At 35.7% G+C, this 23,779-nt stretch overlaps 1 protein-coding gene across 4 annotated transcripts in view; it reads right to left on the minus strand.

The window, feature by feature from the left end:
- The window catches only part of DMD (dystrophin), a 2,234,319-nt gene that overhangs the window by 800,999 nt on the left and 1,409,541 nt on the right, over window positions 1-23,779 (minus strand). For 3 of the 4 annotated variants that reach the window (XM_027096086.1, XM_027096084.1, XM_027096085.1), the window contains exon 47: window positions 21,522-21,671. In XM_027096086.1, coding sequence (XP_026951887.1) covers window positions 21,522-21,671 — 150 coding nt within the window. Of the gene's footprint in view, window positions 1-21,521; window positions 21,672-23,779 lie in introns of those variants that run through there. The other variant, XM_027096087.1, reaches the window with a different exon arrangement.

Raw genomic sequence — 23,779 nt, forward strand, 5'->3', positions numbered from 1 at the left:
TCAATATAAAAATTATTAATGAGATATTTTACTTTTTTATATGAAGGTTCTGCTAGCCAGTGAGTATTTTATGCTTGTAGCACATCTCAATTTCTAGTGCTCATATGGGATATTTTGTTCAAATAAAAAACGGATTAAATTGTGAACAGATATTTATTATTCTTCTTGGTCTCTTATTTTGATTATTTTCCTCTCAAGAACATTTGAAGTATTATATAACCAACTATATTAAACATATCGAAGTTCTCATTTGAAAAACACAGAAGATGAGAGTCATTGCCACAATAAATGCTGCCTCATGCCATCCCCACTCCAAAATGCTACTCTAGTTATTCAAAAAATATATATGAACATTCTTCTGTGAATACTGAAAACAAATGTGAGTGTAAATCTCGACTTATACAAGTCAAATGTATATTTAAAATTACATTATAGATGAAAAATTATACTTCTGTCATATTTTGACATTTCTATTTGCAATAAAACTTCATCAATAGAGACAGAGTTCTTCATGGATACAAGAATTTTAGTTACTAGGAAAAAATACTTCAATATGGAGTTCATAACATAAACGAGAGCATAAAGTTATTTCAAGAATATTCTTAAATTTCACTAGGGAATATTTGTCATAATACCCTTAAAAGGAGAACTGGCATTTCATGAATATTTATTTTAGAAACAGAAAACTATCATATACTAAATCTGAAAGTTTAGATTAACATGAGGAATTTTGCATGGAAACTAGATGACTTTGAATCACCTGAAATTTTGAAGCCTCACTGGTTTCAGCCCCATAGTATCTCATAGAGAAAATCTGTCATAATCCAATGAAAATCTTGCTTATGACCACCTAGCTTCTCCTAATCCCATATACATTTCAAAACATGGAAGGATCAAGTTCAATTTCTTGAAATATTATTGCATACAAAGGTTTATGACAAACATTTCCCTAATGCTAAAAGTGATGCATATACAAACATCAATGATTAGCTATATTTTCAAATGCCAACAGGTGGGGCAAAAGAAAAGATGGTGGCAGACTAAGATGACACCCAGTGATTCCCCTGAATAATCTCCTCCCCTTGAGAGTGGGTAAGATTTGTGACTTACTTCTAACGAATAGAATATGTCAAAGATGGAGTGACACTTTAGGCTACATAAGATTGTGACTCATTTCTTGCTAGCAGTCTTTCTCTCTTGCTGGCTTTGACAAAGCAAAATGCCACCATATTGGAGAGTCACATATGGCAAGGAACTGAGAGGGTGGCTTCAGTCAACAAGAAACTGAGGACTTCAGTCCAGCAACCCATAAGGAATTGAATCTTGCCAACAACCATGTGAACGTGGAAGCAGATTCATATCCAGTTGAGTTTTCAGATGAGGCATCAACCCTGGATGACGCCTTGACACCTTGTGAGAGACTCTGAGGCAGAGAATGCAAATAAACCAAGCCCAAATGTCTGACCCATAGATATCTTGAAAATTTTTAAAAATGTGTTTTAAGCCACTACATTTGTTGTAATTTGTTATGCAGCAGTAGATAGCTAATACATAATCTTATAAACTTGTTAAGAGGCAAATATACTTTTATAAATAAAATGGTGGTGATGTTAAATGTTTTTCAGTATAGGAATATTGCAAATGTAGGAATGAACCATATGTTAATGAGCTACTGGGAAATGATGGCTACTTTTAAAGTTTCCATTTCAGAAATAAGAGATCAAATACACACTTGGATGAAATGATAAAACCATTAGGGTTTCATGCACACTCTCACATTCCTAAAATTCATTCTCAAATTTTAAGCAGAACAATGATAAAGATGAACAGTGTTGTCAATCATACAGTTTTATTTCAGCATTTTGCATCTGAAGCAGATATCTTTGTGTAGTTGCTATTTCAAATGGTCCTTTTAAAAATTCTCCACAGCTTCATGGAGCCATGAATGCCAAAAGCTGTTAAGACTGCTTTTAGGTAAAATGTTGCCTCAGAGACAAGAAAAATTTTAAACTCAGTTCTTTGGGGGTATTCTCATCTGTTTTCTATATTTTACATGTTAAAGTAGAAGCATGGTTTATTTTGAACTGTTTATTTAAGCACATATAAAAGATAAGCCCTGTGAGAGGATGGAAGGAAAGTGGAAAATTGCCAACCTTGCTTGCCTCAAAAAGTAAGAACATAATTGTAAGCAAAAGAGGAAGAGAGAGAGATTTCAGGTAAAAGAGAACAGAAATTATGGAGCGAGAGAAGGAAGAAAAGGAACAAGAGAGGGAGGTAATGGAAAAATAGTGAAGGAGGTTAACAGGTTTTGAGAAGATGAGATGGAAGAGTGAGGAAGAAGTAAAGACTAAATTACAATATGGAAATTGAGGTGTATATACTCCTTTATGACATGGGGGTAATGAAAACAAGTTGGAATTAAATTCTGAAATGTATAATTTAGAAGTGAAAACTAATAGTTCTATGCCTTTCCCGTTTAAGGGATGAGTTTGAGCTGTTAAAATGCATGAAAAATCATAAGATGAATCTTAAAATGATACATAAGATCTTAACTTTCTGAAACTAAACCTATGTTTTTTTTACAGTCTAAACTCCATTCTATAAAACACCATCCAAGATTTATATCAGGTCTTATTGATGGTTCTAAATGAATTTTCTGAAAAAGTTACTGTTTTTTTGATTTTTTTCATCATCAAATTGTGTACTTCCATCTAAGACAGATACTGAGAAATTTCATCTCTCTGGAAAGTTTTGAAGGTGGAAGAGTAGAATTCTCTTAAAACACCAGGAATGATGCAGCCCTTGGTAACTGAGTAGAAATATGTGATACATTTAATTTCAAATTGTCTTTAAAGACTATATCCATTCTATCATTGTTTTGACATGATAATATTGAATAAACACATTCTTATTCAAATTTAGTAAAACATTACAGCGAACTTCTCTAGAGGTCTCCGTGAGTAATGTCGGTTGTCTATTCTCCATGCACACAATTAATTGGAATTCCTTCACTAAGCAGCTCTACTGCTTGCAGTAAAATCAAGCAATCCTCCCCTGCCAACCCCGATCTCACAGTTTACCTTATGCTCATTTCTACTTCTGTTTATAATCTCAATTTCAGGCCCATATCTTAAACTTAGACCTTCTAAAACAGGGCATTTACTCTGAATTCCATTTCTTTCCCTGGTTGTGGCCATATTTTATTTGAGAACTCAGAATGCAAGAGATACAGAAACAGAAAAAGTCAGGGGAGAATTAACATCCTTTCATCCTAACATAACATAAAGATGAAAAGCAATGATATAGAATTCTGATTCAATTGATATCCATGGTCACCTCCTAAAAACTTGCATACAAAAGGCATTTATTTTAATTTGGGTCTCCCCAAAGGTAGACCCTATAGCAAGAAACTGAATTGGGATGTGGTTCCAGGACACACCAGTGGGGTGTGGAAAAGTGAAATAAGGAAAACTGCCAATAAAGGGTGTATTATCAAGCAAGTCAACACTGTGGGCACCTGAAGCTTAATATTGCCTGGGAGCTGTGGGAGAAGAAGCAGGAAGTGAACCTTGGATTTATCATATCTGAAGGGCAAGGAGGATGGGGGGTTTATCCACCAACTGCTGCCTTAAAGGGCCTTACGTCCTCTACTTTTCTGCCCTGCTCCAAGAACAAGCAAAGAAAGCCCCAAGCAAAAACAAGCAAGTTCTGGTAATTGGAAATCAGGCAGCATATTTAGGAATGATACGTACTGATGGAATATGTTTGGGTTGGGGGGGAACTATCACAAAATACATTTTGTGTTTAAATGATGTCTACAACCTGCCTATATTTGGAAAGCATCGATATAATGTTGTAATCACTATTCAGTTCCATTAATTGGTCAAAATATCAGGTCCAAAAAATGTTATGGATATTAGTTGGTTACCATTTTTTCAATCCATCCATCCATCCATACATCCAACCACCCATCCATCTATCTCCCTCCCTTCCTTCTTTTCCTTTGGGGAATTTTCTACCTACCTCCCTACCTTCATTGTGCTGCAGCTGCATGTGACCTAATTCAGGCCAATGAGTTTCAAGGAGATTGTTCTAGGATGCTTTGGGAAAGAATGACCCTGAAGAGAAGATTTTTTGTGAAAGTTGGGCCCTGTAACTGTTGCAGGCAACATTCACCACCATAAGGGTAGCCACATGAAGCTGATAGGTTGACATAGAAAGGCAGAACCCATAAAATGGTGAAAAAATGGAACCAGAACCCTGATATTTATTATTTAAATCACTTAGACACAGGTTTTTCTGTCCCTTGTAGCATTAACAGGAGTACTAACCAACGTATCCACTGAATCAGTTACCTATGAGTGTATTAGGACTAACCCTCCATCAAGTGTCAGAGGGTGAAAATTCATGCTACCTTAACTAATTTTATCATCTTACTCATATCATAAAATCTCTTGGCTAATGTTAGCAAATAATACTTCTCTGTCACTTTCCTATAAGCCATATTTTGTATTCCCATAATGCAAAATAATGTGATCCAGTAATAGTTCAATCATTATGTTCTGAAAGAAAGAGATTTTTAAATTTGCAGTTTTGGATTAGAGCTTTACAACAGCCCAAGTGTTTACTATTTTGAGAGGATGCTGGTGAAAGAAAAGGTTAACCTAATAGTATCTGCTGTGCCCACATTGGCAAATGGAAGGAAATCACACAGATGGTGGCATTTGCCTGAGACTTTAGTGCCAGGGGTGTCCTCTCAAAGGCACATAAATTAGGATGGGATTTCTATTTTTTCCTAAAGATATGGATGCACATGTGTTGGAAAAATTTATTCTTCTACTCACACAATAAAAATCACCACCACCACATCAATAATCATCAGTAAATTTAATAATGAATATTTATTGATCCTTGAGCATGTGCCAGGTTAGCAAGAAATTCAGCTTTGTTCTAGACTGCCACTGGGTAGTCCTAGGTTATTCTTCTTCTAACAAACCAAAATACTTCTAATAGTACTGAATATCTAACACACAGTAAACTATCAATAAATGTTATCTATCATTCCTAACACTGCCAAAACTCTTCAATTCTCTTAGGCAGTGAGAAAGACTCCAAAACAGCATTAAATTAAGTTTCTTTCTGGACAGTTTGTGCAGACTGGTATGGAAATTGGATAAATGTATGGATGTATAAAGAAATAAAGGAATGATACAAACTGAAGGCCTTACACACATAAGACAAAGTGATGAAAGCAGCAAGAGAAATACTGCTGGGGGTTTGAGGATAACAGGAAGACAAGATAGATCTTGTTGGGCTTCATGAGGTCAGACTTGGAGATTTGTGATGTGAGAGAGAAAGAAAGAAGGTAGACTTTTTAGGTGGACCAGGCAGAGTAGGACAGGCAAAGGACAGAGGACAAAAGGGAGGAACATTGGCCAGTCTCACCTGGATGGCAGACTGAGTGAGAAAGACCAATGGGAGAAAATATCGGAAGATAACCAGAGGTGGATTACAGAGGGGCTGGACTACAAGAGAAATTTACCAAGGAACTTCTGCCCTTGCTGAACCCTCAGCATACGCCCGCCCCCCCCCCCCATACGTATAAGGCTTGTTTGCCTAGGATTTTGTTACTAGTAGAGGCTTTTGTCAGAATCAACCGAACATTGCAGAACAGTGTGTTGGTGGTTTCACAACACAGCTATCATTCATACTACTGGCACATCTGAAGGGCTTGAAGGGAAGACAGAATAAGGTGGAAGTTTATCATCTGTTACCATTTTACAGCTTTGTCACTCTCTGGAAAAATTTTATTTATCTCTGTAGGAATGATACTAAAAAATAACAATGGTTAATACTTATTGGTATCTCCCTCTGTACTGGGCACAGCTCTAAGCTTGTGTGTGTCATATCTCTCATTTAGTTCATTTTTGTAATGTCATTTTTGTCCCTATATTCAGATGAGGAAACCAAGACACAGACAGACCATACAGCTAGTAAGGAATGTGCGGTAGGCTGTTATTGGGCAGCCCTAGTGAATCATGCCTCCCAGAATTCAGGTTTATGCATAGATCACTCTCATTTTCACTGAGCTTAGCCCTATGTCTTAGCTTTGGCCAAAGGGATATTAACAAGTGTGGTGCAAATAGAAGCTTGAAAAGTGCTTGAGCATTAGTGTTCTTTTGGACCTCTTCTTCATGGAACTCAAACACCAAGCTGTGAGGAAGCCCAACGACCCACATGCAGAAGACCAAATAGAAACAAATGGAGGCTCCTGGCCAATAGCCCCAGCTGAGCTCCCAGCGGGCAGCCAGCACCAACGGCCACTCATGTGACTGAGGCCATTTTGGATTTTCCAGCTTTCCCAGTGCCTTGGTTGACACCACTTGAAGCAGAAGAATGTTACGGTCAACTCTCAGAATCATGAGATTTAATAAAATTTTGTTGTTTTAAGCCACTTTTAGGGTAGTTTGTTGTATAGCCTATGTAACTAGAACAGAGTGAAACCGAAATTTGAATCAAGCAAGCTAGTAACGTGTAGAACTATGCAGAAATAAGTCAAATATTCAAAGCCCAGCAGAATGCCATTTTAAAAAATTCCTTGAAATAAACATTCTGCATTGCCTATGCCAGACTATGTGACAACTATTGGTCTCGCTTATCTCATCCCATCTCTCTTCCTTCTTCCTGCTCTTACGTAAATATACACAAAATCCTTTCTGGTGACATTATCTGTGCTCTCAGGAACAAAGAGTGACCTTATTACATTTCCAGATATCATCACCACTCTTTTCACATTTTAATTAGCACCAAATTGTAGGAAAGTCATTATGTAAATTGTTAGTGGTGGTAGTGGCCTCTCTGTCTCCTCCAGGATTAATGTACTGACTCTGGGTCCCAGTGAAGGATAAGTCAATGACAAGTTCAGCATCCAGGTCAGAGGTAGAATTAGAGAAAGGAAATATAAACTTCTTGTTCATCCAAGGAGAGGCTGCCCTTAACCCTTCACAGTTTGGGTAAAAGTATCCAGAACAAGGGAACTCAAAGGAGTTTTTTTCTTTCCAAACCAAATCATAGTATCTATTATGTATTTCTCTAATTGTTATCCAAAACAACCATTCCTTCTTCCTCTGGACTGTGTCAGGCCTTGCCCTGTGTTATACATTCTCACACTGTCACCACAGTTTGAACTAAGCAGTTATTACTTAGACGGTGAGGTTATGCAGAAAGCAATCTTATTCTTTCCAACTGCCTTCGAAGAAGTTCTATTAAATCATTCTTCCTAGCTTCCATCTGAAATCTCAGTCTGCAGTGAGGGGAATGGGGAGGGGGAAGGGAAAGCACAGGATTCACAATGTAAGTCTCACAGAGGTGGTCCAGTACTTATTATCTTGGGGCTTATTCTTGCTGCACCATTAAGATTTGGTTGTCGGGGGGGCAGATAGCATGACGTTCACTTTACAGGTCCCTGTACCATAGGGAGCCACATCTGAATATGATGCAGATATCATATAACCCAGAGGCAAGGGACTTTGAGCTGGATTTAGTAAGTGAACGGGACTCTGGGTGGTCTGTCCTGGGGAGGCAGGGAGTGTGTACTAATGATAGGAAAGGAAGTGCATGGATATTTGGGTGATCCTTGTGGAGATTTTGAAATGTAGCAATGTACTGAGGATGGCACAGCTATTTTGGTACCCTGGGTTCCTTGAATAATTTTTAGAGCAGAGACTATGTAGCCAGGCTGGGTTTCATTTGTGAAAAAGAAACAAATGTCTATATTGCTTGAGCCCTTGAATTTTGGAGTCTCTTTATTACAGTAGTTTAGCCTACAAGCTAACAGATCTAAAAGACAATAACAACTGCATTTATAACTATATAATTCGTCTTAATGTTTGTCTCCTCTCACCAAATGTAAGATCCATAAACACAAGTGTCTACTTTGTTCATAACTCATCCTTCTCTGCTAGCATGATACTTACCATATTGCAGACACTTAATAAATATTGAATGTATTAATAAACGATTGTTGCTACCCTCCTAGGATGTGGCATAAAGTATCCTTGAAAATCTTTGTGACCCTCAACACTACCAGCTTTTGAGAGTGTTGACCCTGAACTAAGATTATATGAGAGTCAGAATTAGTTGATTAGAAGCCTGAAAACATAGGAATCTATCCTAATTGAATATCTTTCTTTTGAGATGAGTAAGAAACCTGACAGATTAAAGGCAATGGTCAGCCTACTGCATTGATGTCCTTCCTATATGCACATCTCTTTGCAAGATGACTTTTAAAGTTCTTACCATCAAGAAGTACAGCTTATTTTCCTAATCCTTGAATCTGGACTCTGGCCTTGTGTCTTGCTTGGTTAACAGACTGTGTTAGAAATGACAGCAAGTCAATTCCAAGCCCAGGCCTCAAGAGAACGTGTTGGCTTCTGTATTAGAATCTTATTTTCTGCATGAGAAAAAGTCCAGGCTCGCCTGCTGGAGGATGAGAGACTAAATGGAGCAGTGGTGAATCCTAGATAAGCGAGCCCCCAGCAACCCATCAGCTGATCGAAAACGCATGAGTGAGTCCTTGTGAGATCATCTGAGCTTTGGCTTTATCAACCCAGTTGATCCACAGACTGTGTGCAATTATAAATGGTTATCATTTTAAGTCAGTTAGTTTTATGGGGTTTGTTACCTAACACTTTTGTAGCATTGGATAACTGATATCTAGGGGAAGGCCAGAAATGGGAGTAAGGCTTGGTTAAGAGTTCTTAAATAATACCAGAGTCCCAAATCTTAAAAGAAATGCTAATTTTGAAAGTGTAACTGAAGGCAAGCTCAATGCTTTGCAAAAACATCTGTACAATAATTCATAGCAAACTAATGGAGGTAACCAGTGGAGAAGGGATTTTAAGAACATTATTAGAAGATTTAACAGTAGCTACGTACTCTTTATCAGCCATTGCCAGAGGCAATGAAGGAGGGGAAAAAATAGCTTGACCCTTCTCCTCCCTCTGCTCTCCAGTCTCTTGCCAATGTCTCCAATTGGTTATATCTGCCCAGAAGCTGGTGAGCAAGAAATAAACTGGGGAATTAGGTGGGCCAAGGTCAGACTCTTGCAATATACAACATAGGAGGAGAAGGACCTGGAATGGATCTGAGAGCACAAGGTATACGAGGAGGGCATATCTGGATTATAAATCCCGAAAGGGCTGTGCCTCAAAGGTATAAACAAGTTGAATGTGCTCATGCGTTCTGTCAAACGTGAATATTTGTCCTCGGGGTTGGATGGATGTGCTTCACACTGACCAAGAGACAAATGATTTTAGAAAAAGCCTCACCACTCTCTCAGAATACACTGCCTGAATCTTCCAATGAATGGGACTTGTGGCCAACTCACGCACAGATTCTTGACAGCCATCTTTTATATCCTTACTATGTAAAGTGTAGACCAAGGCCTAGAGCATTGGCATCACCTGGAAGCCTGAGGGGTACACAGAATCTCAAATCCTACACAAGATCCACTGAGTGAGAAACCTCATTTTAAGAAAATCCCTAAGTGATTCATATATGTGTTAAAGTTTGAGAAATGCTGCTCTACATGATGGCAGACAGACCCTCTCTTCCTTACCAGTGCTGTTACAATTTTATGATACCCGTACTGTAATAGTAACCATAATTGAAAACATAACAGAGCATTTTAATATATATTGTGCCCTTAGTTCCTCACTGAACCCTGGGGATGAGCAAACAAGCCTTACAAGGCATCGCCAATGTAAACATGAGGAAAGAGAGGTGAAAATTTTAAATAAGCAGCCCATAGTTAGGAGCTAGTGAGAGGTGGATCTGCTTTGGGATTAAATTATTAACTCCAAGTTTAGTGATCTTTGCAGTACTGTTGAGGTTGGAGGAGGGTGGGAAGATGTAGCAGGGACAGTCATTAAACAAACCATTACAGAATTGGAGGTCATGTCCAGAAGTAAACACATAAGAACTCAGTGAGAAATCGGAAAGCAGTATTTTAAGAAAACTGATTCCTCATTCAAAGTAGAAGTGATTATTTAATCACGTTGTATTCTAGTTTCAGGATAAACCATTGAAGAGGTTAATGTCAACATCTTCCTTAATTATTTTAGTACTTAAAAATTGTTTTTATCCGCTCTCAAGCCGTATAAAATCTTAACCATCAAGTGTCTTTTCTATTAGTTTTCCTGTTTCCTGGGTTATCTTGTATTTGTCACCAATGCATGAGTATCTATATAGCACCTGAACACTAATTTTTCTCTCTCCCTTCACCAGCATCAATCAATTATTCTAGCAGAAAGATGCAAATCACTGATATAAACAAAACAATAAGGCAGCTTCAAGGAGATAACCGTATTGGTCTAGGATTTCTACAACTGCAAAAGCAACAAAAGCAATCTTCACGACGGTCATTTTACAGAATTTCATTCTTTTATAAATGTCTAAATGAGTCCAAGAATTACTGCCTTATTCAAAATTGTTGATGTCACCCACATCATGAACAGGCAGGATGTGTCAACTTCCCAAGAAATTTATTTTTAGACTGCCTTTAAGGTATAATCATCAGTCACAGGTTGCCTATAGATCGCAACTATCAGGTCAAATGGAATTTTCGTGAAATATCCTTGCAATGACTTTGGTTTCTGGCCCATTTCCTGGTCCATCTCTTTTCACCCATACTTGGCCAACTGTGCCAAAGATGGTGCATACTTTTCCCAGTGATAACTGAAAATGTTCACAAATTATAACTGCACCGTTCATTTCAAATACTTTTACTTCTACAGCAAAACAGATTGATTTCCTCCGGCAACAAACAATGAAATGGTCTCTTTGATGTCTTGTAATTAGTTCTAATATTAGTAAATAAATTAAAAGGCAGCAAAACGAAATATGTCCATCAGGCCTTTATCAGTCCCTTCATAACCCATACAGTGGCCTTGCCCTGAACTATAAGGTGGATAAATGAGTGGAATGCTGATTTTGGCATCCAGCTTACTCTCAGATAATCTACCTCATCCTTCTCAGCTGACATGAGACAGAAATAACACCAAAGGGTGATAAACTCTTTCCTGCAGACCTGGGGTTCCATGGTTCGCTGGCCCCAGGCCTAATCTATCAATCCATTTTCTACACAATAAAAGGTAAGAAACCCATTACAGATCTGTTATAAGCCCTGGCAGGTGGTCTACAACAAAAATGGAATACATCAACCAATCCCGCATACAGTGTCTCTTTTCTAGGGTTTGAAGCACTAGGGGTCAGCTGACATGTATAATGTAGTCAGGATTTAGTATTAAATTCTTTTAGGTATATAAAAAAAACTCACACATCTTACAGTATAAGTATAAAGATACGACAGAAAAGTTCATTTCTGGTATGACTGACCTTTTATAAAAATAGCACTGTTATTTTATTTTTGCATTACTTACTGGCTTTGCACGTGATGCAATAAATGAAACTGGGTTAGAATTTACCATCTTGTGCTCTTAAATACATCTTTAATTTTCATTTGTTATTCAATCTCAGTTTAAGGAGTTGGCATATGAAAACCGCCATTTAATGCCATTTCAAGATCATTAAATTATTAGAAAGAAAGGCGACCCCTCTAGTGTCAGGGTTGACACTATATAATCTAGTCATCTCAAAGCAAAGGCATTGTAGAAACAAGAGGAGCAACTTTTTATATTAGCAAAATCTCTTTTTATCATATCATTTCTTCTCCTTTCTAATATTCATTGCTATAGGGCAAACATCTTTGTGCTAATAAAGGACTTACTTCAAAAATGTCACACTGAAGGTCAGAGTTATGAAATTTTTTCCTTTGTTTTAAATCATCATTATACTTCTCTTCATTTTAAATTCATTGTGAACAGGGGAGAAAGTTTGCCAAGAATAGTCACATCTGGTTTTCATCTGAAATTAGTTTACCTTTTTAATAAAGTCTGGTCCACAGCATATTTAAATGACAAATTTACATACTCCATGCACACTCTCTGTATGTGTAGAGTGGAAAAGTAAAGTTTTAATAGGGAAATGAGTTGCTGCACAAGTATCAGTGCTTTACAATGCATGCTGGATTTTTCTTTGTTCTTATCTTTAAAAATAGCACTGCATTGAAATGAACACATTATCTAGAATTAGGTTGAAGTTTCCTGATAGAACGTTATCTAGCTCCAATGAAACTTTCTACAAATGCTTTCTCATCACTCACTCCACCAAAATGGAGGAAACCAACATGCAGAATGAAGGTAAGGGAAGCGGGTGGGGAAGCAGTGTGAAGGCTCAATTACACTTTGTCTGGATTTCTGAGTTAAAGTCAGGTGAGTAGATTACAAAGACGCTCAGGGTTAAAAAAAAGTCATCTTAAATTATGCTCATACTTAAAGCGTGAAAATAATGCTGCTTGGAAACAATGGTGGACTACTTGGACTTACTTCATGGCCAATGTGAGGAGAAAAAAACCCCATCATTTTTCAGTACTTTTAATCTGAACTGCTAGCCAGTCCTAGATAATGAGAATAATGAGATCGGTGGAAGGGAGACCACAGGCTATAAACTCTCTGTGCCTTCCATTAGGGTTCCTTCTTAGTTTTGCTGCTTCTATCTCTCCTCTGGTCCAGCTTTTGGATTCATAATGGTGGCACATATTTTAGCTTTCTCCCTAAGAGCCATATTTATAACTGCTTGAATGAGATGGTGAATATTATTCAGCCTTAAAAAAGAAGGAAATCCCCCCCACATACAAGAATGTGCATCTTCCTAGAGGACATTATGTTTAGCAAAAAAACAAAAAAAACGGGTTTCCCTGGTGGCGCAGTGGTTGAGAATCTGCCTGCCAATGCAGGGGACACGGGTTCGAGTCCTGGTCTGGGAAAATCCCACATGCTGCGGAGCAACTAAGCCCGCGCACCACAGCTACTGAGCCTGCGCGTCTGGAGCCTGTGCTCCGCAACAAGAGAAGGCCGCGACAGTGAGAGGCCTGCGCACCGCGATGAAGAGTGGCCCCCGCTCACCGCAACTAGAGAAAGCCCTCACACAGAAACGAAGACCCAACACAGCCAAAAATAAATAAATTCATTTAAAAAAAAAAAAAAAAACCAAAAAAACCCAAAAATACCCCAACAACAATAAACAGTCACAGAAGGACAAATACTGCATGATTCCACCTAAATGAGGTATCTAAAATAGTCAAACTCATAGAAACAGAGAGTAGAATGATGGTTACCAGGGGCAAGGGAGGGAGGGAAGGAACTGGAAATTGTTTAATGAATGTAGTTTCAGTTATGCAAGATGAAAATCTTCTGGAGATCTGTTATAAAATATAGTGCACAGAGTTAACAATACTGTATTGTACTCTTAAAAATGTGTTAAGACGTTAGACCTCATGTTAAGTCCTCTTACCACAGTTGAAAAAAAGGTGACTCAGCAAGAGTTTCGTGCTTGGTCTTTGTGTTTTTCTGTTCTAACAATACACCTAATTTTTAAATTAAAGTTAACATTTTTGACCAATTACAATGCACCAGATACTGTGTTATGCATTTCCCATGCACTATCTCATTGAATTTTCACCACAACCTGGAAAGTATGCTATATGATTACCTGAATTTTGCAGATGTTATAACTGAGGGGTAGAATCTATAATCCATAAACCTCACTATTAATCACCATGATAAACCGCCTCCTCACAACTCCCGTTTACTTTTTGTTTGTAAAATGTCTGATCCATATTCTTGGCATTGCCTGACACTTCAATCATTTGGAAAGTTAAAAACCACATATTATTATAAACTTATTAAATTGTGATTAATTTGGTAGTAATGGCAAAAAGGTTTCTTGGACAGGCCAAACATCTCAACTTCCAGAAGTGTCAAGAGAACATTAGCAGTGATGATAATAATACTTATTGAGTACTGGGCCAGGCCCACCTTTAAAGCCTGATGTTTGTTCCCATAACTGGGGTAAACCTGATACATTTTTTCAGTCTTACAAAGTGGGAGCTTACGCATGAGAGTGAAAGAGAGAGCTATTGAAAATTATGATGGGACAACAGGCAAAATCATGACTCATGACACACAACCTAGTAAGGACCCCTATCTTAGTGTGAAATTATAGGAAGCAAAATCAAAGATGCTTATGTTATAAACTTTTAATTATGACTCTGCCACTCAACTCTCAGCTTCAAGCTATTTAGCAACTACAAATTAGAGACATGAGTAGTTAAAATGCCAAGCCCTATGTAATTCTGAATGTCCATTAAACAAGGCAAGGGTGAGAACCGATTATGATATCCTTAGGAGAGCATATGGCATACAGTGGTCACTCATTAGATGTCTGCTGAATGAATGATTTAAATGAATGAACAAATGTTACAATGCAATGATTAACTATATAAAAGAAACTTCCAAGATGATGCACTTTCAAGAATTATCAGGCTATGTATCTTAATAGCAAATAGGTAAATAGCAGTTTTTTGTATTTCTTGCAGAGATTCTTTCCTGTAGTTAACAAAAGTAGTTCACACATTAAGGGCAGGATTGAATGGTCACTACTAGAACAATCTATTAATCATGGCCTTTGCTAGGAAAATAATCCATCGGAGCAAATGTCCATTTTTGAGCAAGGAATGGAAATGCCAAGCTTTAGCTGGATTTAACTTTCTCTTTTTTAGTCTCCAGATTTATAGCAATGGCAAATAACGGCTGGCATTACATGACAAACATACCTGGAAAAAGACCAAACGTTTATTTACCTGACACAAATAAAAAGAACAAATCTGAAATGTTTACTGCTTGGATGGATACTAAGAAGTAACATGATTAGGGGTTAATACAAAATGAACCAGATTTCTGGAAATTTAGATACAGTCATTTGTATATTGTAGATCATCTGGCCTATGAGTTTCACCATATGTATTTTTATTTTCATAATATTTATTTTGTGATTTAGTTTGAAAACAATCCTTGTACTATTATCAATATTACAAAAGTTATTCCTGTATTAAAGTTTGCTACATATATTAATTTTTAAACCTTACTTATGTCTAGGTAAAGTGGATCATATTTTTTTGTTAAGGTGCACTTAACTGAAATTCGCCTTCCAGCAAAATTTCTTATTTGTGTTTGTAAAATATTTTAAGTCTTTATATGCACTATTTAATAATGCCTAGGCCTTAACAAATTAAAATAGTAATTTACTTTTTACAAATAAATGGCAAAATATGAGGAAACATTTTAAATATATTCAATAAAACAAAATTTATTTATTGTGACTAATAGGAATGTATAATATATACTACCTGTTAAGTTATTTAACATCAAAAATAGTAGACATATAACTAATTCTGAAACATAAACATGTGTTCCTGTATTCCACAATTACAAATGGTCCCCACTGAAGAAGGTTCTGGAAAATAATTTGACAACGTAGCATCCAGTTTTCCAAAAAGGGTAAAAAGCAAAGCAAAAACACTCATATGGTTTCTTTAAATGACAAGAAATCTCAATTGTTTCCTTCAAATGAGCAATGGAATGACATGGGAAACCATGTTTTTCTTTCTTTCTACCGTATTATCCACAGAAAAACCACTTGAGCCTCAGTGAAAAGTTAAAAAAAAAAAACATTTAACTTGGAATAACCTTTACATTTAAATAATGTGTTCTCAAATAAGTCACATAACCTTTCTAGGACTCAGTGTTCTAATCTAGAAGATGTGAAAGTAACTGGGTTTCGTTAGGCTCCTTCCATCTGAATAATCCTATGAGTCTACAAAATAAACGTTCCATCTTTCCACCTCTTCAACCAAGTCTAGGAAGCTTATAAGATGATTCAAAAATTAAGGCTGATAAAACATATTTTGGTTCTAAATAATGGGTAGTTGAAAAAATACCTACACATAACGCACCAAAAGAACAATGAAGAAAGGGGACACAAAGTGACAAGGACAGGAGAAGATGAAAGGATTAAAAGGTAGAGTCAAAGAAAGAGAGAGTAGGAGAGAATGTGTTGCATATACTACCCAGGCAGAGAAAAACCTGACATATATGAATTTAGGAAAGTAGATTCATGGTAGACAATAGAAATATATCAATTCACAGGCAAAGACATATAAAACAGAGAAAAAAGGAACAGGGTAATAGTGATGGGGAGAGGTTGGAAGGGAGGGAGAACTCCTTACACACACGCATACACACACACAAAGTTCAGAGAACATACAAAGAAATATGATGAGTGATAAATATTGAAATCAACACAGAATCAGACATGTGTATGAAGATCATGTGTGAGACACTTAGAGAAAAACACAGAGGCTAGCTTTAATAACATTCCCATTTTGTAGATCTTAAGGATATCATTGTTAGACTGTAAAGCTCAAAATATGTATTAGGCAAAAATGAGGATATCACTTCATGATCCTTATCCGGAGGAAGCCACAATTTAAACCAAGACCTATATTCAGCTTCAAAGCAACATTTTCCATCTCTGCTATAAAGAGATGCTACCCAGGCCACGGCAAGTTAACACAGTTTTGCAACAAACCCATTATAGAGTCCACCACTCCCTTAAAGGAATAGCTATATTACCTCCCATCGCTGTTTTCTCTCTTCAGTAATAAACGTGCCAAAGTAATTGGTAAGTTGGCTAACTATACAGGGTACAGCATATTAGAGTTAGCTGTGGAGAAAGGCACCTGCCACCAGATACTGTGATAGTAGGACAGTTTTAAAGATACTAACTGTTAAGGAATTGGCATGTTTGTACCCCAGCAACCATGACCTACTAGTTACAATTACAACACTCACTCTAGCCTTTAGATGAAGGAGTGTGCTGGAGAATACAGGGAAGGGGTCTCCATTATTTCTTCTCTCTTCTAATGACTGAGAATCTGAGGTTTAATGATGGTCAAGACTGTCTCTTGATCTTCTTGACCATCTTATTCTTTTTAAGCTGTTGACTTGTGTAATGACATAAATCTGGCACTAATCATTCATTTTCTATTCTTAAATTTAAACCAAGAGGGATAGGGTGGCATAGGGATTGAGAAGGGAAAAATAATTTTTAATATGACTAGTGAATAACATTCCAACTTCTATGACATTTGGTGGCAAAGATATAGTACGAAAATTATAATTTGGGGATAAGACAGATATTATGAGTGATATAGTAATGTAAGTCTACACAAGATGGTCTTAGTTTTAATTTTCTATCATAAAAAACTGACTTTTTATTCTGTTGCCGAAAAGATAAAAGCTTGACTCACGTTTCACTATTCACAAAGCTGCTATTGTATGTTTTTGAGAGTTCTCTCACATTTCCTACAATTATAATTTTTGTGTTCCTTTTTGTAATATCAAGATGTACTGAGATATTGTGGAATATTTTGGGGCATCTTTCCTCCTTGTTCTCTTCCTATGAGGAATGATTTTATTTGTATTGTTATGTGGCTACAAAATTTAATTACTAGGAAAATACATTCCCTCCAGATGCAAGTGTCTATATGTTTACGTGGCTATTTTGAAATTATTAAAGGAAGAAACTTTACATTTTTCAGTAGGAAAAAAATTAACTCAAAAAATTTCAATAGTGTTGATAGATAAAAATAAAAGATTTTTTCGCAAATACCTAGTTGCTTGAATTATAGAGATCAAAACACACATTTTGAATTTAATGCCATATAATTGGTACTCAGCTCATAAATATTTTATCAGTCGTGTAAAAGATCCGTTACAAGAACTTCAGCATCATCAATTTAAAAATATAATGAATATCCTGACACAATTCAAAATTAAGTCTCTATTATTTTATTTTCAAATCATCTACATAAGGGAACTTCTCTCAGTGTAACTTGTTCACACCTCTCAATTTAGTTGAGTATTGATGAATAACAAGCAATTCTTTAGAGGCAACTGTGCCATTTTTGAAAGAAGCCATTTTATATTACATGAAAATTATAGTTCTACAATATTTTCTTGGCATGGATTTTGCTCCTGGTTTAAAGGATTACAATTTGCTTTGTATTTTGAATAGAACAAAGTTAACAGGTATTAAATATGCTCAATAAGGTAGTAGAACTGTAGTCAAAAGTGGATGCGAGGTTTCAAAACATCCTTGGAAGGTCAAAAGCACATATGGAGAAAGTACATATGAGGACACATAAAGTAAGAGAGAAGAAGCCTTAGGTACAGGGGGATCTGAACTTGGCAAAACCTGGAGAGCATTTGGATTAAAGATGTCATGGTATTTGGGAATAAGAAGCATGTAAAATTTGGGTACTGAAAGTTTGTAGATGAAAATTTGTGTCAATATAAAAACTACCACACAATGAATGGTCTTCCCTTAGCACTTACCTACAGGCAAAAATAAACATAAATCAAAACAATAAGTGTAGTTCTTACCTAAAGAAACTGAACCTGGTGTCTGGAAGGAATCTCAGCAGTTGGTATGAATACCTCAGAATAAAGCCCACTGCATTATAGACTTTGAAGTTCTCTTTCAACAAGAGACTCAGCTCTCTACCTTAGCACATAGAGTAAAATATCCCAGTTACAAGACCCATCCAGGTACTTACAGCTTGCAGTCTTTCTATTTTCTCATTCTTAAATATAAATATATAAAGGATCACTAGCTGTATGAACAAAGTCTACAGCCCCAAAAGGGAAAACAGCATGGAAATGGACAAATTCCTTGAAAGACACAACTTAAAAAAGCTGACACACAAAGAAATAAAAATTTAACCATCCCTGTATCTATTTTAAAAATGGATCAATTATCAAAAACTTTCTCACCAAAAAAACCCAACAATAACAAAACAAAACAAAACATAATACCCTATGCACTGATGACTTTACAACTGAATTCTTCCAAACATCTCAGGAAGAAATGATACCAGTCTTCACCAATTTATTTCAGAACAAAGAAAGAGAGCACCTCGCAACTTGTTTTATAAGACTAGTCTAACAATGCTATTAACACTCGAGAAGGATTCCAAAAAAATTACAGACCGTTTCCTGCCATGAACAAAGATAAAAATCATAAACAGCATATCAGAAAACTGAATCTAGCAATCCATAAAAAGTACAAGACATCATGACCAATAGAATTTATTTCTGGAATCCCAGAGTAGTTTCACATTCCAAAAACAATGGCTGTAGTTTATCACATTCAGAGGAGAAAAATCATAGAAACATTTAAATAAATGCAGAGAAAGTATATGAATATGTTCAACACATATTCATAATAAAAACTTGAGAAACGGAACAAGGAAAAATTCCTTAATCTGATTAAGAGGATCTATAAAATGTCCTACAAGAAACATCGTATTTAATGATCAATTACTGAAAGCTTTCCACCTGAAACAGGGAATGAACCAAGGCTACCCATTATCACCACTTCTATTAAACACTGTTTTAGGGGTCCAAGTTTATGCAAAAACAATTAAAATCATAAGGATTGAAAAGAGAGAAACTTCCTCTATTTGATGACACGATTGTGTACATTAAAATAATCCAAAATGTTTTACAAACCATTAATATTAATAAGTGAATTTGGCGAGGACACTGGATGTGTGCTTAATGTAAAAAAAAATCTATTTTTATATACCAGCAACAAAAAGAAAACAAAATTTGAAATGAATCCCCTTTATAAAAGGATCAAAATATCAAATATCTGGGATTAAATCTAATAAAACATGTGCAGGCCCTCTGGATTGAAAACTGCAAAATATTTCTAAAAAGGCATTCAAGAAGACCTAAATAAATGAAGGGATGTAACATTTTCACGGATTAGATTACTCAATATTGTAAAAAGTTAATTGATCTATAAATTCAACACAATTCAAATCAATATCCTGGAAGGTTTTCGTAAAAAATGACAAGTTGGTTCTAAAATTTATTTGGTAAACCAAACAACCAAAAATAGCAAAAAAACCACTCTGGTCTAAGAAGAATAAGGTTGGAGGATTTACACTACCAGATCCCCAATTTTTTTTATAAAACAAGTATGTTGTGCTTGTGTGTATGTGCATATATATATATATATACACACACACACACACATATACGTGTATGTATGTACATATTATACGTATATATAGGTATATATATACATATATACATTGTATGTATATATGCATGTATATATACACATACGTATGTGTATATATATTGAATATATACACACATACACAGTATAATCTTGTTCAATCATAAAAAGGAATGAAGTTCTGATACCTGCTACAACATGGGTGAAACTTTAAAACCTTACGCCAAGTAAAATAATCTAGACACAAAGGGACAAAGGTAGTGTGAGTCCACTTATATGAAACATCTAGAATAGACAAATTCATAGAGACAGAAAGTAGATTAGAGGTTACTTTTTGGGGGTGTTGGAGGTAGGGATATGGGGAGTTATTACTTAATGGTTACAGAATTTCTGTTTGGGGTAATGAAAATGTTTTAGCAATAGACAATGGTAATGGTTTCACATTGTGGATTGTGGATATAATAAATGACAGTGAATTATACACTTAAAATGGTTAAAATGACAGGTTTTATGTTATATGTATTTTACCACAATTTAAAAAGTAAATATACCAAAACCATTGATTTGTGAATTGTATGGTATATACAATTGTATATACCATATATTACATGAATTGTATGGTATATAAATTTATATACCATACATGAATTGTATGGTATATAAATTATACCTCAATAAAGCTGTTGAAAGATGATTGTTATAAAGCCAGTGTGGTACTAGTTGAAGGACAGTGATAATCAAATGGAAGTGAATAGAGAATCCAGAACAGATTCATACATGTATGTTCACTTGATTTATGATAAAGTTGCCACAGCAGTACAGTGGGAAGAAGACTGCCTTTCGATAAATAGTGATGGATCAACTGATGTTGCTTTTCATTATATATTCATACGCACTACTTGGTTTTAAAGAATAAGTATGCATTACTTTGATAAGCATTTTAAAATATTAGATTTAAAAAGTATCCAGGTTAGAAAGATGAAGACTCACAAGTAAGTAAATAAATAAATAGTAATAAATAAATAAAACACCTTTTGGAGAAGTTTATCACGCATTAGTCAATCACTGATTAAGTCTATATTATAGGTAAGGATAAGTAATTTTGATTTATGATACTTGTTGAGCTAGACCACCTCCATCTTGCTTTAATATTGTCAGTATATACCTGAACACTAAATTAATCGCTTCATCCATTTTCCAGTCTAATTCTTTAGAATAGTTCATATAAAGTAATAGTGGTGTATATCTTGGCATTTGGTCATTAACGTATCGTCGTTCACCATCACCATTCCTTCCATCCACAACAAATCATACAGCCAAATCAAATGGTCAAGTTTAAAACTATATATATAACACAAATAACAAGCCACAAAACCAACCCCTCTCCCCCACCCCCACCAATTAAGCACCATGAAACAAAACAAATGCTTGCAACTTAACACATGTGACAGGACAGATGGTCAATGTCTAACCTTTATCCACTGAAGATTTATCTGCTTGAGCTTATTTTCAAGTTTATCTTGCTCTTCTGGGCTTATGGGAGCACTTACAAGCACTGTTCCTCCAGTTTCATTTAATTGTTTTAGAATTCCCTGGCGCAGGGGCAACTCTTCTGCCAGTAACTGAAACAGACAAATGCAACAACATTTAAAATGAATTACAGCACAATGCCAACTACTTTGTCTTTGCCTCTATTGATTAGTCTATCAAAATGAAGCAAGACTGGAGGCCCAGTGGTTCCTCAAATACCAAGTTTTCTACAGAGGACAGAGCTTGGTGGACTAAAACGCCCACTCCCAAGTAAATCAGCCCATCCTAGAAAGGATCAGGATATCTTATCCCTCAGAGGTTTTTTTTTTTCAAGAGAAAAATGTTATGTAGTATGATGAGCTCTAAAACAATACTCCAAACAGTGTCAAGAGTGTAAAAACACACCTCTCAGAAATAGAACAATCTGGACAGATTTAATCATCCTCTCAGGTATTAGGTCTCCATACTATAACATACCACTGAGTAAGAAATTGCATTATCATATTAAGAGATAACTAACTTTGAGAACATACCAGGTACCAGGCACTGTGCTAAGCTCTTCACATATATGATCTATTATATAAAAGTTAACTTTTATATAATAATTCTGAGGTATATCCTATTATCTTCATCTTACATAGAATGAAATTGAGACAGAGAGGTTAAACAGCAGGTCCAAGGACACAAAAGAAGCAAGCAACAGAGCTGCGATTCAAACTTGGCCGGGTTCATTCAAGAACCCTTAATTTTGACACCTCCACATCCCTGAATTTCTCTTACTCATTTAACATCACATTAAAAGTGCCCTTTCCCACGACCTACAAAACTACCATAGTTTTATTAACTGTCTTTTATCTATTTGTGTCATCTATAGCTGCACTGTTCAGCACGGTACCACTTGCCACATGAGGCTATTTAAATTTAAATTAATTAACAGTCATTAAAATTAAAAACTCAATTCCTCAGTCACATCAGCTACCTTTCACGTCCTCAAAAGGCACATACAGCTAGTGGCTACTAAAACTGATAATGTACAACACAGCCATCATGACAGAAAGTTCTATCGGACAGTGCTGATCTAGACTGTCTAAGGAAAAAAGGAAATCAATGCATATTTCTTAATAGGTGAACACCACTAAACATGTCTCTTAAATGAATTATCAATTAGATTGCTATATATAACACTCAATACATTTAGGAAAGATGAATTTTCAAGAACAGACTGAGTTTATTTTTCCATGGCATAACCGTCTTCAAATGAACTATGGATCAAAAACGTTTTCTTTTTTGACTCTCAAATACCTAGTGCATTATCTGACATAGAGAAGGTGCTCAATATTTGTTTATTGAACTAAGCAATATTTTTCTTTTCATACTTTATCCTCTGTTCAGGTACACATTTTTTATTTCACAGAAATAAGTACTTGACGTGGAGTCTAATTTGCATGTGCAGACCAACCGAATCAATGATAAAGAAGAGTTCCATTTCCCTTTGATTGTGTGACCTCGTAAAATGAGGACAATAACAACGATTTTCAAAGTCTGATAAGATTAAATAAAATAGCAGATGTAAATACATCTAATACTTAGTATAAAATAGGGGATGATTAAATGTTAATTTCCCTTTCCCTTTTAACTTCCCTTCAAGAACTAAAGTCAAACAGATCCAAAAGAGTTTGTTTCCTAAAACTAAAACCATGAAAGTTCACCCATCTGCACAATCAAAGCATCTCAGTCTGGGTGGGGACTGGTGCATAGATAAGATAGGTATAAATTTCTCCATTTATTTTTATATATTTTAAAACAATAAAACTGAATAAATAAATGTAATAGAATTAATAGATGAGTAATAAAACTTTTGAATTTTGAGATGCTGCTTAAAAAAAAAAAAAAAAAAAAAAAAAAGCATCTCAGTCAGCCAGGAGAGGTAATCAGTATTAAGCAGACAGCACAGTAGGTAGACATGAAAAACCACTTGAATAAACTGGAAGTCTATTAAACCAGTATAGAAAGTGAGCCAACATCACCTCTCCAACACCACAGACAAAACAAACCAAAACAAAACATTGCTTCAGGCAAATCGAATGCCTTTAATTAAAGGCTGAAGTACTGAGACTGATTTGGCAATTAAGATCTTCCCTAAGAAATGGCATTCATTTCTATAAAGATTCTCCTCAGTTTTTGAAATTATTTGGAGCTG

The sequence above is a fragment of the Aethalodelphis obliquidens genome, unplaced genomic scaffold (genome assembly GCF_003676395.1).
Source record: "Aethalodelphis obliquidens isolate GAN/ISIS:26980383/991018 unplaced genomic scaffold, ASM367639v1 scaffold98, whole genome shotgun sequence".
NCBI classification, from domain to species: domain Eukaryota; kingdom Metazoa; phylum Chordata; class Mammalia; order Artiodactyla; family Delphinidae; genus Aethalodelphis; species Aethalodelphis obliquidens.